At 35.5% G+C, this 16,242-nt stretch overlaps 1 protein-coding gene across 1 annotated transcript; it reads right to left on the bottom strand.

The window, feature by feature from the left end:
• Window positions 1-26: 26 nt before the first annotated feature.
• Window positions 27-15,755, bottom strand: LOC123550235 (uncharacterized). Its single transcript, XM_053532399.1, has 6 exons — window positions 15,675-15,755; window positions 11,589-12,167; window positions 9,050-9,208; window positions 4,247-5,194; window positions 3,844-3,916; window positions 27-3,492 (listed from the first exon to the last, which is right to left on the bottom strand). The coding sequence occupies exons 2-6, from the start codon at window positions 12,153-12,155 to the stop codon at window positions 779-781; spliced, it is 4,461 nt and encodes a 1,486-aa protein (XP_053388374.1). The 5' UTR covers window positions 12,156-12,167; window positions 15,675-15,755; the 3' UTR covers window positions 27-778.
• Between the last annotated feature and the right edge of the window lie 487 nt (window positions 15,756-16,242).

The raw sequence follows: 16,242 nt of genomic DNA, 5'->3' as shown, positions 1-16,242 counted from the left end.
AAAATTACAGCAGAGACCAAGAACCCTAACACTGGCTTTCTTTATTTCTCAAAGATTCAATAAATTCAAATCATGAAATTTGGAATAAATGATCATAACCAGAAATAAACATAAACAGAGTGTAGTGACTGACATATTTACAGCAAATGTTATTCAAGAGTGACATACTATTAGTCCATACCCTTTTAATATTTTGATGCATTTTACAATAAACCCTTTTAATATTTCGATGCATTTTACAATAAACCCTTTTAATATTTCGATGCATTTTACAGTAAACTGTCATATCTCTTTTTTTAACAAATCTGTTTCTCTCTTCTTGTTTACAGCTTAATATGTTGCTGTGTATTAAGTATTTAAATGCAAAAGTACACGATTTGTTAATTAAGATTAAGCTTGTTATTCCAAGCAATATTCAGTTGGTCTTTATTAAGACTGTCGTTTTCACTCACTATTTTACTTTCATCAAAACACACAATACAATAGAAACAGAAGTTGCCCGTTGTTGTCCAGTGAATAGGATACGCTCCCAGCTGAAAAAGCTTTCTAACACTGATTTAAAATTATGTCCTTTGTTTTACATGAAATAGTTATGATGATTAATAGGATTCAGTTCAATTAAAAATGCGTCATAATTGGAAAGAACGCCTTCACACATGCCTAATTTTGAATTTGACCTCAATGTTTAGTACATCTGTTGCACAGTAACAAAATACAATATTTAGTGTTTTAAAATGATACAGTCGGCATACAGCAACATTTTAAAAAACTGCCCAGTTCAAAATTCCTTTGAGCAAAAGTAAAACTCACTCCAATTTTTTGGCATACGGTAGAATGGTATTTTCTCTTTAACATATCGATGAGCTGCTTTATTAGCACTTACTCTAGCCTTCCATTCGTTCTTTAACTCTGTAATAAATATGCCGCTGGTGTACACATGTACAGCATGTGGAATTTCAATAAGACTGTCTATAAACTTGCACCAGACTCTTAGATCCATTCCGATATATATAAGTTCGATTTCTTTAAGATTGTTCATATCAGATGGAAGTGCAATGATAGTGTCAGTACAAAAAGTGAAGTTGTGTAAGCAAAGAGTGATAGGACTGGTCAAATATGGCAACAGCATAACCATTTGTCTGTTTATCATAGAATCAGTCCCATAGGTCCCTAGTGCGATGTTTTTCAGTTTCTCTGCTTTTCTTAGACCATTACACACATGAATGACGTTGTGAACATTAACTGATAACGAACATATTTCAAGAAAATTAGTGTTTAAACTGCTTACAAAGAAACTATTATTTATTTCAACATATTGGAGCTTTACATGCTTTGACAAATCAATTTCGTGCTGACCACACCTGCTACAATTTACCGAGAGCGATAGCTGCTGCAGCTTTACAAAGTCCGTTAGTATGGTGCTCAAAGTACAACAATCGTTATGACTAAGCCAGGTATCCGCCAAAATTAGAGTAGTAATATGATGCATTTTAGGAAAAACTGTCACAAAATATTTGGCAAGTCTTCCACCTGGCGATATCAAAACCACACTTTCAAGGGTTGACCAATTTTTTACTAAGATTTCAGCCACCTTTTCATCATGCTGTTTCCTAATTGTAACATCTTGGAATAGGTCTGTTTGAAGACATGCCATTGCTTTCAATTTTACGAATTCTGTAAGATGTTTCAATACTTTATATATTGTGTCAGAGTCAACACGATAAATGGTTGGAAGGTCTTTCATTTCTGAACAGCATAGATTAATGCTTATAGACCTGACATTGTCTGCACAAACAATCTGTTCATTTAAACCAAACAGGTTTCTGTCGACCAATAAGTCATTTGAAGTAATATCTCTTATGTGAATACTGGATTTAAACGGTTTGCAATTACATTCTTTAATGCAGTTGTCAATACACTCCTGGATTTTTTCATAAAATTTCCAACCATTCCAAAGCTCTATTGGTTTATACGGACTAGCTGGATGGAAGGCAGGTTGCAAATGCCTGTAATTCGATAAACGTTGGTCCGTATTAACAATGATGTAGATATACATAGTTATGTGAGAGATCAGACAAGGTTCTAAACCACAAAGCATTACAAATACATTTGATTTGTCCAAAATGTCTTCGACGGTTCTACACGTTTTAAGGTATTTCATAGCACATCGTTTGCATTTTTCTGCTAATGGAGTTTCGGTCATTCCTTCGAATTCCGTTGCAATATGTACCGCTGCTAGGTATTCTTGCACTGACTTATGGAGGAACGAATATGTTGAGCGGACAGGGCTGCTTATTTCACTCAAACGTATCCTCTTGTCTTGAACTAAAATTCCTGTTTTCATACCAAAGTTAGTCAATATATCCGGTATATTATGTCGCTGAAGCGTTGCATCTCTAAACGTCAATGACTGATCTTTATCCTTTCCAAAGAGAGTTTCAAAAGCTAATCGCGATAAGTGGTGTATCGCATAACTGTAGCCATTACATAATTCGTATTTGTTCAAATACTCTGGCACCTTCTCTTGCGTCGAAGATTTTGACTGTATTCTAATACTGTCAAGCTCGTAGTCTCCGTCGCTTCTGGCTTTTGTCCATTGCAAAATAAGTTCCAGGATATTGGTATACGTGGCAATCATTGATGTTTCTTGAAATTTATCATTAAACCAAAGACATATTAGCTGTTGCAAAATTATAGGTATATGGGTTATACTGGAAACAGAACATTTCTTTAATCGTTCTTCAAAATCTATTTCACTTTTATCCTTCCTTGTAAAAGCGTTCAAAATTTTAATCGATTTTTTGGTCATTATTTTGATAGAATCCGGATGTATACCTTTAAGATCAACTTTCAAATGTATTTCTCTTTCATGTATATTCAGCGAGTGAAATTTCCATGGTCTAGACGTTGTTAATACTGTGTACCCCTTACGTAGATCTCGTGTAGGCAGTCCTTTAGTCTGAAATTGTGAGACTTGCTTCTCTTGCGACCATTCATCTAAACCGTCTAGTATGATGAGGCAGTTTTCCGGTTCGTTTGAAAGGACGGTATCAAGAATGTGGTGGCTATACTGTTTGCTCAACATCGTGTGAACACTGTCGCAGTCAGTGTTATGTCTCAAGGTAATGTAAAACAAGAATTCAAAGTTTTTCATTTCTTCTATTATAGCTAGCTCATCTTTTAATTTCGTTTTATGAGTAGAGTGTGCAAGGCACCAGCTATGTACTAGACACTTACAGAAGCAGCTTTTTCCCGACCCGGCTTCTCCTACTACGTATATGTTATTTTTCCTCCTACATTCTTGTCGGAATATTTCAGGCATTGAAATTGTAACTTCCGTTTCCTCCTTTGAAGACTTATGTTTTTTTACAGTTAGCCATGGATCAACATATACCTCGTTGATAGTTGTCATTCTCCGTTCCGGTTGTATTGGTAGCGCAGATACTTTCACAACATAATCTTTATACAGTTGAATCATCTCTCTCTGAAAGTCTAAGTAAAAGGTTCGTGTTTATATACCTATTACGTCGAAATATTACAATAAAGCTAAGCATACAATGGAAAGTTAAGAGACAAAAGGTTTTTGGTAATGATATTTGACTTACTTATATGTCAAGTTAAACACGCAGAAAAAGCTATTCAGTCTTCTTAGTGAACATAAAAAGCAAAAGGTATGGCAAATGCCAAAAACAAAATTTAAGTGGTTTTGAAGATGTTGGCAAAATACCGTGTTTGCGATAGAACATTTGTATAGTAAATATAGAAATTTTCAGTAAATAAACAGACATTAAAAACAACAGAGCACACTAACCATTTAATAGGTCTAAATTTCATTTTATTTACCTTTTTTCTTTTCTCTGTACATATATGCCTTCTGCAAGTTCTTGTCAGTTTCTTTGCGCGGCGCTTTATTTTCCTGAGAAAAGATAATCTGAATTTATCTGACAATACCCATCTATGTTTCAGTAACAACACAATGTGCAGCAAATAAAAAAAACTAAATTTTAAGAATATATGGCAATATACTTTAACCTTTTCGGGATAAACAAATCTGGTTCTAATGACATTTCAAAAAGTTGTATAAAAATAATACATATGTACTAAAATACGATAAAAAATTTAAAATCATGACTTAAGTAATTTTCTTTCCATGAAAGTAAAAGTTTATAATGTAACTATTCAGGTACATTATAAGAGAAAACTAGTTACAATATAATAGGAAACAAAGACAGTAAAGTGTGCAAACCTCTCTGTTACGTTTATATATTGTTTCCACAGTTATAATATTCTTCATATCTGCAGATATCTCTATTTGCCTTTGCTTCAGTTCAGTTCCTTTCTTATCAAGACTATTTTCAACTTCCCTCATTTTATAGTCAAATTTTCTTTCTATTTGAGCTTCTTTTTCTTCCAGATTCTTTTCCATTTCTGTTTCTTTCTTGTCTATACTTTTAAGCACCTTTGTGCCTTGTTTTTCAAACTTTTCAGCAACTTCGGATTCTTTAGTACAGAGTTTATTTTCAATGTCGTTTGCTTTTTGCTCAAGCTCATTTTCTAATCTTGTTGTCTTGGTACAAAGTTTCATTTCAATTTCAGTAGCTTTGGCGTCAAACATCTTTTCAATTTCTTTACCTTTCGTGTCAAATTTCTTTTCAGTTTCGACACTTTTTATGTCAAAACTCTTTTCAATTTCAGACGCTTTCGTGTCATACTTCTTTTCAATTTCAATATCTTTTGCGTCGAACTTCTTTTCAATTTCGTCACTTTTCGTGACAAAGTTCTTTTCAATTTCAATAGCTTTTGTATCAAGATTCATTTCAATTTCACTACCCTTTGTGTAAAACTTATTTTCCATTTCAGTTTGTTTGGTTTTAAGTTTCACTTCTATCTCATTTCCTTTTTGTTCAAGTTTCATTTCAGTTTGTTTCTCTTTTTGTTCAAGATTTTTTTCTATATTGACTACTTTTTCATCAAACTTATTGTCCAAAGTAATTTCTTTTCGGACAAGCGTATTTTCCACTTCCTTTAGTCTCTGGTCAATCCTCTTTTCCAATGCACTTCCCTTTAAGTCTAATTCGTTTTTTGCCGTCTCTAGTTTAAGTTTAAGTTCTTGTTCCATTTTACTTAGTGTTGCCATGTCAGATTTCACTTCATCTTCGTCCGTTGATGTAATTACAAAATCTTTTCCTTTAAGCTGCAATTTTAGAATTTAACGTGTTTATCAAAAAGCTGTTTATGCAAAACACTTAATTTATCATATAAGGGCTGAATACTTATTCCTGTTGTTTTCCATAAGCTAAATCTTCTTGTCTAAAAATAGGGCTTAGGGCTTTGATATTTGTACTGTAGCATCATCTAGTGGTCCTCTACCATGCTTGTTCAAATTATCCCCTATGGTCTAATATGGCCCCGCCCCGGGGGTCACATGGTTTATATAGATTTATACAGGGAAAAACTTTGAAAATCTTCTTGTCCAAAATCATAGGGCCTAGGGCTTTGATATTTTGTATGTAACATCATCTAGTGGTCCTCTACTAAGATTGTTCAAATTATTACCCTAGGGTTAAATATAGCCCCGCCCCGGAGGTCACATGGTTTATATAAACTTATATAGGGAAAAGCTTTGAAAATCTTCTTGTCCAAAACCACAGGGCCAAGGGCTTTGATATTTGGTATGTAGCATCATCTAATAGTCCTCTACCAAGTTTGATCAAATTTCTCCCTAGGGTCAAATATGGCCCCACCCCAGGGGTCACATGGTTAATATAGACTTATATAGGAAAAATCTTCTTGTCCAAAACCACAGGGTCTAGGGCTTTGATATTTGGTATGTAGCATCATCTAATGGTCCTTTACCAAGTTTATTCAAATTATCCCCCTAGGGTCAAATATGGTCCCGCCCAGTCCCGGGTCACATGGTTTATGTATACTTGTATAGGAAAAAACTTTAAAACTCTCCTTGTCTGAAACCACAAGACCTAGGTCTTTGATATTTGGTATGTAGCATTGCCTTATGGTCCTCTATCAAGATTGTTCAAATTATTACCCTGGGTTGTAAAGAGGCCCTGCCCCGGGGTCCCTAGTTTTACATAGACTTATATAGGAAAACAATTAAAAAATATTCTAGTCTAAAACTGGAAGGCCTAGGCTTTTGATATTTAATATTTTGCATTGCCTAGTGGTCCTATACCAAGATTATTCAGATTATGCCCCTTGGTTGAAAGGGTGTCCCAAGTTTTACATAGACTTATATAGGGAAAAAAATTCTTGTCTAAAAGTTCAAGGCCTAGGCCTTTGATATTTGATATGTATCATTGCCTAGTTGATTTCTAACAAGATTGTTCGAATTATGCCCCTGGGGTGTCACTTGTTATATGAGTTATATATAGGAAAAAAAGATTTCAAAATCATCAGATCATATTTCCTAGACTGTTTAATTATAATTACCTGATGATCCCAGTGATTAGGGGTCACTTGACTGTGACCTTGACGTACTGACCTACTTTTTTTTTAACATGCAGCCTTAAAATTTGGATGACATGTACAGTTTTGCACACCGATCTTAAAAATGACTTTCAGTGACCATGAATGTGACCTACTGACCTACTTTCTTGTTTTTTAAGATACAGACTTAAATTTGGATGACATGTACAGTTTTGCACACCAGTCTTAAAACTGACTTTCAGTGACCATGAATGTGACCTACTTGCCTACTTTCTTGTTTTTTAAGATGCAGCCTTGAAATTTGAATGACGTGTACAGTGTTGCACATCAATCTTAAAACTGACATTCAGTGACCATGAATTTGACCTACTGTCCTACTTCCTTGTTTTTTAAGATACAGCCTTGAAATTTGGATGACATGTACAGTTTTGCACATCGATCTTAAAACTGACTTTCAGTGACCATGAATGTGACCTACTGACCTGCTTTCTTGTTTTTTAAGATACAGCCTTGAAATTTGGATGACATGTACAGTTTTGCACAAAGATCTTAAAACTGACCATAAATGTGACCTACTGACAAACTTCCTTAATATTTTAGCATCAGTTTGACATTTGATACATGTAGCTCATATTACTCAGGTGAGCGATCCAGGATCATCATGACCCTCTTGATTATTATATTTTTGTATCTATACATCCCAATTTACTTTGGATTGTTCAGCAACAATTGTCAGTAAATAGTTCTACCGAGAGATTAAAATGCAACAGATTCAGTCAAATATTAAAAATATTACATGTATTATTTCATAATTCTTAACCGAAAATTGGTGTGATATAGTTTGAATTTACAATAGGAAATTTTTGTAGCTGACAGTAGAAAAAGAGTTAGATGTTTTTATCATAATTTTCGAATTTTCAACTCCGACAATATAAATCTGTTGGGAACCACAAGTAAAAGGCAGTGTGCATCTACTGATTGTTTTAGAGGAAATGGTGACATTTATAACTTGAACAAGTATAGATATTATAAAGAAAAAACATTGTAGAGAAATACTCATAGGAATTCATGATGTTAAACAGTTACTTCAAACATCTAATAAACAAATGCTTTATAAGTCGAAAATGATACAAGAGGGCCATGATGGCCCTATATCGCTCACCTGTTATCATTGCACTTGAGGACAAGAAGGTCCTCAGAAAAAATATCTAAGTCCAAAGGACAGGAACAACAAAGGGAAGAAATTTAACCAAAAAGAAAAAAAAATGCTTACAAGGTACAGATATGTCAAAATACACCTAAAAATTGGAGGTATCATCCATGTTGTACCACAGAAAAGTGGTCTTGGTTTTTCCCTACGGCCAATAATAAAAAAGTTACTAAAAATAAGCTATTTATAGTAACGTAAAAGGGAAGTAATTAAAAAAACAAATTATTGTAAGTGAACAAAATAAGGATCTGCCAAATAAATCTGTTGACATAAATGAAATTTCAGATCAGTATCTTCATTAGTTACGGAGAAATACCCATTTTAATTTGAAATAAAGGGAGGTAATTTGACATAAAATCAGTCCATAGTTATCTACCCTGGTTGGCTCAGTCCAACTTATGACAATAATGAAATTTCAAATAAGTCCTATAAGTTCTTACTGATATAAATCCATTTTGATTACAATCAGGGGAGGTAATCAGATATAAAATAACTCTGGAACCTACGATTGGATCTGATTTGTCATGGAATTCAAGATCTATTGTTGTTGAAGATAGTTTGGAAGTTTGTATCAAATAAAACCATAAATGAAGTAAATATATGGCTGCAAAAGCCAAAATAGCCAATTTTGGACCTTTCAGGGGCCATAACTCTGGAACCCATTAAGGGATCTGGCCGTTTTAAAAAAGGAACCGAGATCTTATGGTGACACAAGTTTTGTGCAAGTTTGATTAAAATCAAATCATAAATGAAGCTGCTATTGTGCAGACAAGGTCAAAATAGCTAATTCTGGCCCTTTCAGGGGCCATAACTCTGGAACCCATAATGGAATCTGGCCGGTTTAAGAAAGGAACCAAGATCTTATGGTGATACAAGTTGTGTGCAAGTTTGGTTAAAATCAAATCATAAATGAAGCTGCTATTGTGCAGACAAGGTCAAAATAGCTAATTTTGGCCCTTTCAGGGGCCATAACTCTGGAACCCATAATGGAATCTGGCCAGTTCAAGAAAGGAACCAAGATCTTATGGTGATACAAGTTGTGTGCAAGTTTGGTAAAAATCATATCATAAATAAAGCTGCTATTGTGCAGACAAGGTCAAAATAGCTAAATTTGGCCCTTTCAGGGGCCATAACTCTGGAACCCATAATGGGATCTGGCCGGTTCAAGAAAGGAATCGAGATCTTATGGTGATACAAGTTGTGTGCAAGTCTGGTTAAAATAAAATCATAAATGAAACCACTATCGTGCAGACAAGAAATTGTTGACGGACGGACGGACGGACTGACGGACGCACAGACGACGGACGACGGACGAAGGGTGATCACAAAAGCTCACCTTGTCACTATGTGACAGGTGAGCTAATAAAAAAATGTGTACAAAACGATAAATACTACCTCCAGTAATTTCTGGACGCCGGCCTGTGCTTCATGTCTTTTGATGAGTTCCTTTCCGTCTTGAAGCACAGCAATCATATCATCTAAATACATGTTCATGTCACTGTCTTCAACTTCCATAGCGTTGCAATGAAACAGAGTGTTTCTACATTCACGTACCTGGTTTTGATATTTGAAAGAAGTATCAGTAATTAGTAAATGTGTATCACAGGATATGCATACGGACACAAAATAATAAGAATTCTATGAGAACATGTTGAGTACGATTTTACATGTCGAAAAATATATGTAAATAATATACTTACTTATCTTTCGAACTCACATTTGTATTTTTGTTCTTATATTTTATTTCATCATTATTTTTACTATTGTTACCATTATTCACTAAACCATCCTTGCATTTACGGGATTTAATTATATATATATCATATTTAAAAGCGAGTCAGAAAAGTGATCAGATTAAAAAAAGTTTCCTTATTATAAACAAGAAACCTCTTATATCTCCTGCTGGTCTATCTTAGTCCCCTGCTGTGCTAATTACCTTACAATAAAAGTACTGATAAGCCGAAGTAAGATTTGTTTATTGGATTAAGGATGGGAAGCAGAGCTAGGCCTGTAATGATTGTCGTGTTGTAATAAAACACAAATCCCTAATTACTTCAGAATACTTAGAACGTGTGGAACTGATGTAATGTAAATTCTTATATACTCATTTTCAGCTCAGTTAAGCTCCAAAAATTTAGATCTACCTATCAATATTTTTTCCAATGTAAAGTTCATATTAGTCTTCCGTGTGATGTCGTCGCAAATAACATCACATATATGAATATCATTTTGTAGGTTTGATTCTATCACGACCAGATGTATTTTCCCATAGTAAGACTGAAGCTTTGTGTTATTAAGGAAGAAACTTATTGTATGTATGACACAATTATTACGTCACAGTGTCAAACGTCTTGCGACCCATTGTAAAAGAAAACCACACCAAACAAACATATTATTTGGTGGATGTCGTCAATGATGTAGATAACAATACTTGATGTCGTGTTAAACTGAAGTTGGTCAATCACATTAGAACAACATTTTATGACATTTTTCAGTTTTCATAGATTCTGTTAGAGATTTATTTAAGGAAAAATAAAAATTTCGATTACAAAGTTGGAAATATTTAGTTTATTAACTTGCGTGCGTGCGTGCGTTCGTTCGTTCGTGCGTGTGTTTGTGTATGTGCGTGTGTTCGGGTTTAAAGACTTTTTCAACAATGTTTCAGTCATATAAACGACGGTGTTTTCTTGTAGCAGTGAGCACAATATCCAACTTTATAGTGCTGCCTCACTGGAATATCACGCCGTTGACACGTGACATAATAACTAAGTCACATTTTACTGACATCGGGCTAATCAGTCCCAGCACTATACTCTTAATGCTGAGCGTCAAGCGAGGAAGCTACTAGTACCAATTTCTTTCGTCTTTGGTATGACACGACCAGTGGTCGCACCCACGATTTCTCCCGCACTCGAAGCAAGTGCTGTATTACTAGGCTATCGAGGCGGTTCTTTTATTTAAAATAAAATCTGTGATTGATTGAATCTGTTCCTGAGAGATAATGTCATGTGCAATACCTCTCACGCCCCTAGCACCGGCTTAAGCTGAACTCTATCACACATCTGTTATATGGACTCCATGATCGCAAAGGACCGGAAAATATAAAAACACTGAATACAAGTACGGGGAGATATTTTACAGTCGCCACACGGCACTGAAAGATTGTTGTTGTGATAGTTAATAAAATCTGTAAAAAGATTCTTTGGAAGCATAGAATGAAACCAAGCAGAATAAGAACAGTAAAAATATTAACTATTTCCTTTGATTTCAATATAATGTTTCGTTTTACATTTGCATTTGATAAATTTTGGGATATCTTAACAACCTGAAACAGAAGGCATGTTGTGAAACAGCGTGTAGCTTCGGAATCCATCTATTTTCAATCTATCTTGGTTGCCCAACAGAGATAAACAAAGGGATGTAATACTTATTTTTAAACTTGCGCAATAATTACCCCGCAGAACTGATAGATAGCTCTTGATATTAATAAAGACATCTTCTAGTTATAGACGTGTGAATGGTTGGTAACAACATTGTTTAAATTTGCAGATGACACTACATGCAAGATAGGGACCATCATCAAATGATCATCAGACAGTGTGTTTAATTTTTATTGAAATATGTCAATACTCTGTAATTAACAGATATAACAAAATTTGAAGTGTGAAGTTAGAAAAGTTCTATTTTTCAACTTTTCTACTAGTGCAAAAAAAAAATCAAACCAATACCAAGATATACCAGCTCTCTGCTACTGATTATACTCACATTTTGAGGAACATTCCAGAAATGAATAATGTCTTGAATGAATTTTATCAATTTAACAGTGCTACTATAAAATAAAGTTTAAAAATAATAATTTCGATATACTTATATTCCAGTAAAATTAAAATAAATATAAAACGGTGTATACCAAGATTGACGATTACGTTATTACCTTAGAAAAGACGTCATTGCCAGATAACACACACTGGATGTGGCTGTGTAGACCTTTGTTGTTTATAATAATATGCAGTAAACCTGAACTATCAATCTCTGGCGGCAACTTTTGTGCGTACCCAGGGGCGTTGATAAAGCATTTGGCGATAGACCATTGATCTGTACACCAGTGCTGTGCATCAGTATTCTTCCAGTAGGGAGCTGGAGGCGTTGATGCATGCAATTTGATTATTTCATCGTAAATGGCACCACACACGTTGTTTGGGCAAGCGACTTTTCCGCCTGGATGTCGGCAGTTACAATTAACCTGACCAAGAGGGCACTGTTTAGATTTAGTTTGGACATGATCAGGCTGCAAGGTTTGCCATTGACATGTACCACATTTCACAATTGTCACATTGTGCCTCTGTTTAAGCTTATTTAAAATATCGATGTGCTGTTGACTAATCAAATCGTCACAGAACGGTTTCAGGCCTTCATTAACATACTTTAAACCAAGACCGGCCTTGATCCAGTTTTTGTACTTGCTGTTTTTCAGCTGAGACTGGTGCGCTGCGTCAGCCATGCTTCCTTAAATCTAAAAAAGCAAGAGTCATAGTTATTATTGTATACCAGATTAACACCAGACTGTTTGGTAAAGTAGTAAATGAGTCCATTGAATAAATGGAATGAACAAATCTGATTCCCGCGTAAAAACATAACATAAAGAAGTAAATCTTCGGACACACTATGCCTTGTTTTTACCTTTTGCATAAATCTACTATTATACAATGATAAACATTTAGAAGAACAAAACTGTCCAATGAAAATCGGCTTGAGGCCTGCGGACTGGGCCATGATCACCTAATTATTAGACATCATAACTAAGTTAAACACTACAACTATTTAGACACTCCCATTAATAAAAATCCAGTCTATGATAATTAGAATGTAACTAAGTGAGATATTTGCAGACTCAGTTTGACTGTTCATGAGAGGTAATGAATCATGCAACACCACCACTCGGCTTCCTCATAACCAGTTCATGTTGGATTCTGTTTGAAGCAACATTTAATGAATTCTATGAATTCAAAAGGCCAGAAATGATTTGAACAGTTCTAGACCTGTCTTAAATGCATTGAACTGCAAAAAAATCCCTTTTCAAACCAGTAAAAGAAGATGTTATCTAGCGCAAAAAAGTCATGATCAATTTAAAAAACTAGTGTTCAATTTTCCGCTCCGACTTAACATCTAAATTCAATCCAAGCACTCAAATATCAAAATTTTAAAGCCAGTTTATCTGTGTGGATTTCTTTGTTGCATTCGTTAAAAGGGTTTATTGATTTGATATTTGAGAGCAGTGGTCTATAACTAACAGTCATGGTAGCTATAAATATCTGTATAAACATCGTTGTATTGAGCAACTACTCTACTTTAATAAACAACTTTATTCGGGTCAACCCTACCAATATCGTTTAAAACAAAACAAATCCTGCCAGTTATGGCACGTAAAATAGAAGGAAACTCGTGCTTTTTTGACGCAGCAACCGCTAAAGAGACCAGCTTTTGGGCACCATTAAAAAATGTTTACATGACACAGATACATGTATTTGACTTAAACATTCAAAGATAAAACGCCAGGTTTTACAAAACCACTATACATTACACAATATCATTAAGAAAGATGAAATTTGCGCGAAAATGTCCTATCATATGCTGACAAGAAACAAACAGAGTCTATTTACCAACTCCATAAACATGATCATCAATAAATTGCCTGTGACACTTAAATATAGCTTAAAATGTCTCCAAAAAGGTTCTGTAAAACAGCGAAAATATAAAAGCAACAGTCAGTCTAATGATTCTAGCCAAAACCTTAGCCAAATTCCTAAGCTACATGGCTAGCAGCCACATTACTAGCAGTTACAAAGATAAGCAACCAGAAGACAAGAAATCACAATGACAAGTAACTATTAGGACTAGTAACCATAAAATTCGGCAACAACAAAGACCAACAACTACCATGACCAGCAACCATAATGACCAGCAACCATAAAAGCCAACAACTATACAAATCAGCAACCACAACGACTAGCAACCACTAAGTAACCACGAAGCCCAGAAACCATTAAAGCCAGCAACCACAAAGACCCTCAATAACAATGACAAGCAACCATAAATACCAGCAACCATAATGACCCAGCAACCACAAAGAGCCGCACCCTCAAAGACCAGCAACCACAAAGACCTGCAACCTCAAAGACCAGCAACTACAAAGACCAGCAACCTCAAAGGCCCGCAACTACAAAGACCAGCAACATCAACGACCCGCAACCTCAAAGACCAGCAACCACAAAGACACGCAACCTCAAAGACTAGCAACCACAAACACCAGCAACCACAAGAACCAGCAACCTCAATGACCAACAAGTTAATTGAAAAATAACCACAGAGACCAGCGAACCACAACGACCGCGAACCACAATGAGCAGCGAACCACAATGACCTCGAACCACTGTGATCAATGAACCACAAAGACCGGGATCCACAATGACCAGCGAACCACAAAGACCGCAAACCACAGTGACCAGCGAACCGCAAAGACCGCGAACCAGCAAGTACAAAGAACAGCGACCACAATGACCAGCAACTACAAAGAACTGAGACCACAATGACCAACAACCACAAAGACCAGTAACCATAACATCCGGCAGCCACACAGACTAGCAACCACAATGAACAGCAGCCACAATAACCAGCAACCAAAACGACAAGCAACCACAATGGACAGCAGCCACAATAATCAGTAATCAAAATGACAAGAAACCACAATGAACAGCAGCCACAATAATCAGCAATCAAAATGACAAGCAACCACAATGAACAGCAGCCACAATAATCAGCAATCAAAATGACACGCAACCACAATGAACAGCAGCCACAATAATCAGCAACGAAATATGAAAAGCAACCACAATGAACAGAACAGGTGCCACAATAATCAGCAACGAAAATGACAAGCAACCACAATGAACAGAACAGGTGCCACAATAATCAGCAACGAAAATGACAAGCAACCACAATGGACAGCAGCCACAATAATCAGCAATCAAAATGACACGCAACCACAATGAACAGCAGCCACAATAATCAGCAACGAAATATGAAAAGCAACAAAATATGAAAGGCAGCCACAATAATCAGCAATCAAAATGACAAGCAACCACAATGAACAGCAGCCACCATAATCAGCAACCAAAATGCCAAGCAACCACAATGAACAGCAGCCACAATAATCTGCAACCAAAAACACAAGCAACCACAATGGACAGCAGCCACAACAATAAGCAACCAAAAAGACAAGCAACCACAAAGAGCGACAACTACAATGACCAGCAACCAAAATGACCAGTAACCACAAAAGCCAGCAACTTTACAAAGACCAGCAACCACAAAGACCAGTAAGCAAAAAAGCCCAGAAACGAAGTGAATTGCAAACTGTATGAGGCATCAGTAAGTGTATGTAAACCTATTTACAGGTATGTAACCAATACAGAAAAGTACCACTGACATAAATAAGAAGAAAAGTTATAGTAATAACGAAACTACGGCAACATATAATGACATCATAAACAATTGTAAATATTGTTACAATGAACAATAATCATATTGTTAGAATATAACATGAGGGGCCTCCTTGGCTGAGTGGTTAGGGTCACTGACTTCAAATCACTTGTCCCTCACCGATGTGGTTCGAGCCTCATTCAGGGAGCTGATTTCTACATGTGAGGAAGTCATCCAGCTGGCTTACGGGACGTCGGTGCCGTCTCGTGACAAAATAATGCACGGAGGGGCACCTAGGGTCTTCCTCCACCATCAAAGCTGGAAAGTCACCATATGACCTATAACTGTGTCGCTGTGACGTTAAACCCAACAAAGCAGAATATAACATGACACAAATGAAATTATTGTTTATGTACTTTCGATATCAAATAGTTGACTTTGTGCTGGTTTATTCGCTGAAAAATATCTTCTTAACATGTAAGTATTTATATTAATAATTAATACAGAAATAAACCAAGGAAAATGAAACAAATACAAATACCTTTCAAATTTTCCCTGGGCTCATTTCAGGCATTTTGATCAAAGCATAAGTAATTGGCGCATGCGTCTAAGGCGTGCAAGGAAAATAATTATACAGTTTATATGACAAATCGATTTTGTTACACGATACTTTAAAGCGACTAGTTTAAACATTTTATGCGATTTGTTTTTCTATAACAATATATAAGATGTGGTTGTACAAACTTACTGACGTATGATTTTTACAAGATATCCTTACCAAAACATTTTGAACAATGGAGCAACGGTACAACGCATTTGAAATAATGGAGTAAATCAACATTATTCTTGCCTTTTTACCACTATCTAAGACTTCTTTTCACTCAGTCTATTATCTAATCTGTGTCATTTATACACAATACGCCACACTTGGTGGAAATGTACAAGTTGAAACATTGTGTGCGTGTACCTTTAAACAGTCCATGCATGAATCATTTCACAAAATTCGATAATTGTATTAACAAAGTGCTTTTAAACTCTATCTTGTTGACGTGTAAAGCTGTACATATAGTACTCCACAGGTAAGGTATTTCAATTGAAATAATGTTATA

The sequence above is a fragment of the Mercenaria mercenaria genome, unplaced genomic scaffold (genome assembly GCF_021730395.1).
Source record: "Mercenaria mercenaria strain notata unplaced genomic scaffold, MADL_Memer_1 contig_1193, whole genome shotgun sequence".
In the NCBI taxonomy this organism is placed as follows: Eukaryota; Metazoa; Mollusca; class Bivalvia; order Venerida; family Veneridae; genus Mercenaria; species Mercenaria mercenaria.
Note: the sequence above shows the minus strand (reverse complement) of the source record. Positions and strands in the feature narration are given on the sequence as shown.

Coding starts and splice junctions, on each gene's coding strand:
- LOC123550235 (XM_053532399.1), bottom strand. CDS start 12,155: ATGGCTGACGCAGCGCACCAGTCTCAGCTGAAAAACAGCAAGTACAAA. Junction 9,209..11,588: donor GCAATGACGTCTTTTCTAAG/GTAATAACGTAA, acceptor TATCAAAACCAG/GTACGTGAATGTAGAAACAC. Junction 5,195..9,049: donor GCGTCCAGAAATTACTGGAG/GTAGTATTTATC, acceptor CTAAAATTGCAG/CTTAAAGGAAAAGATTTTGT.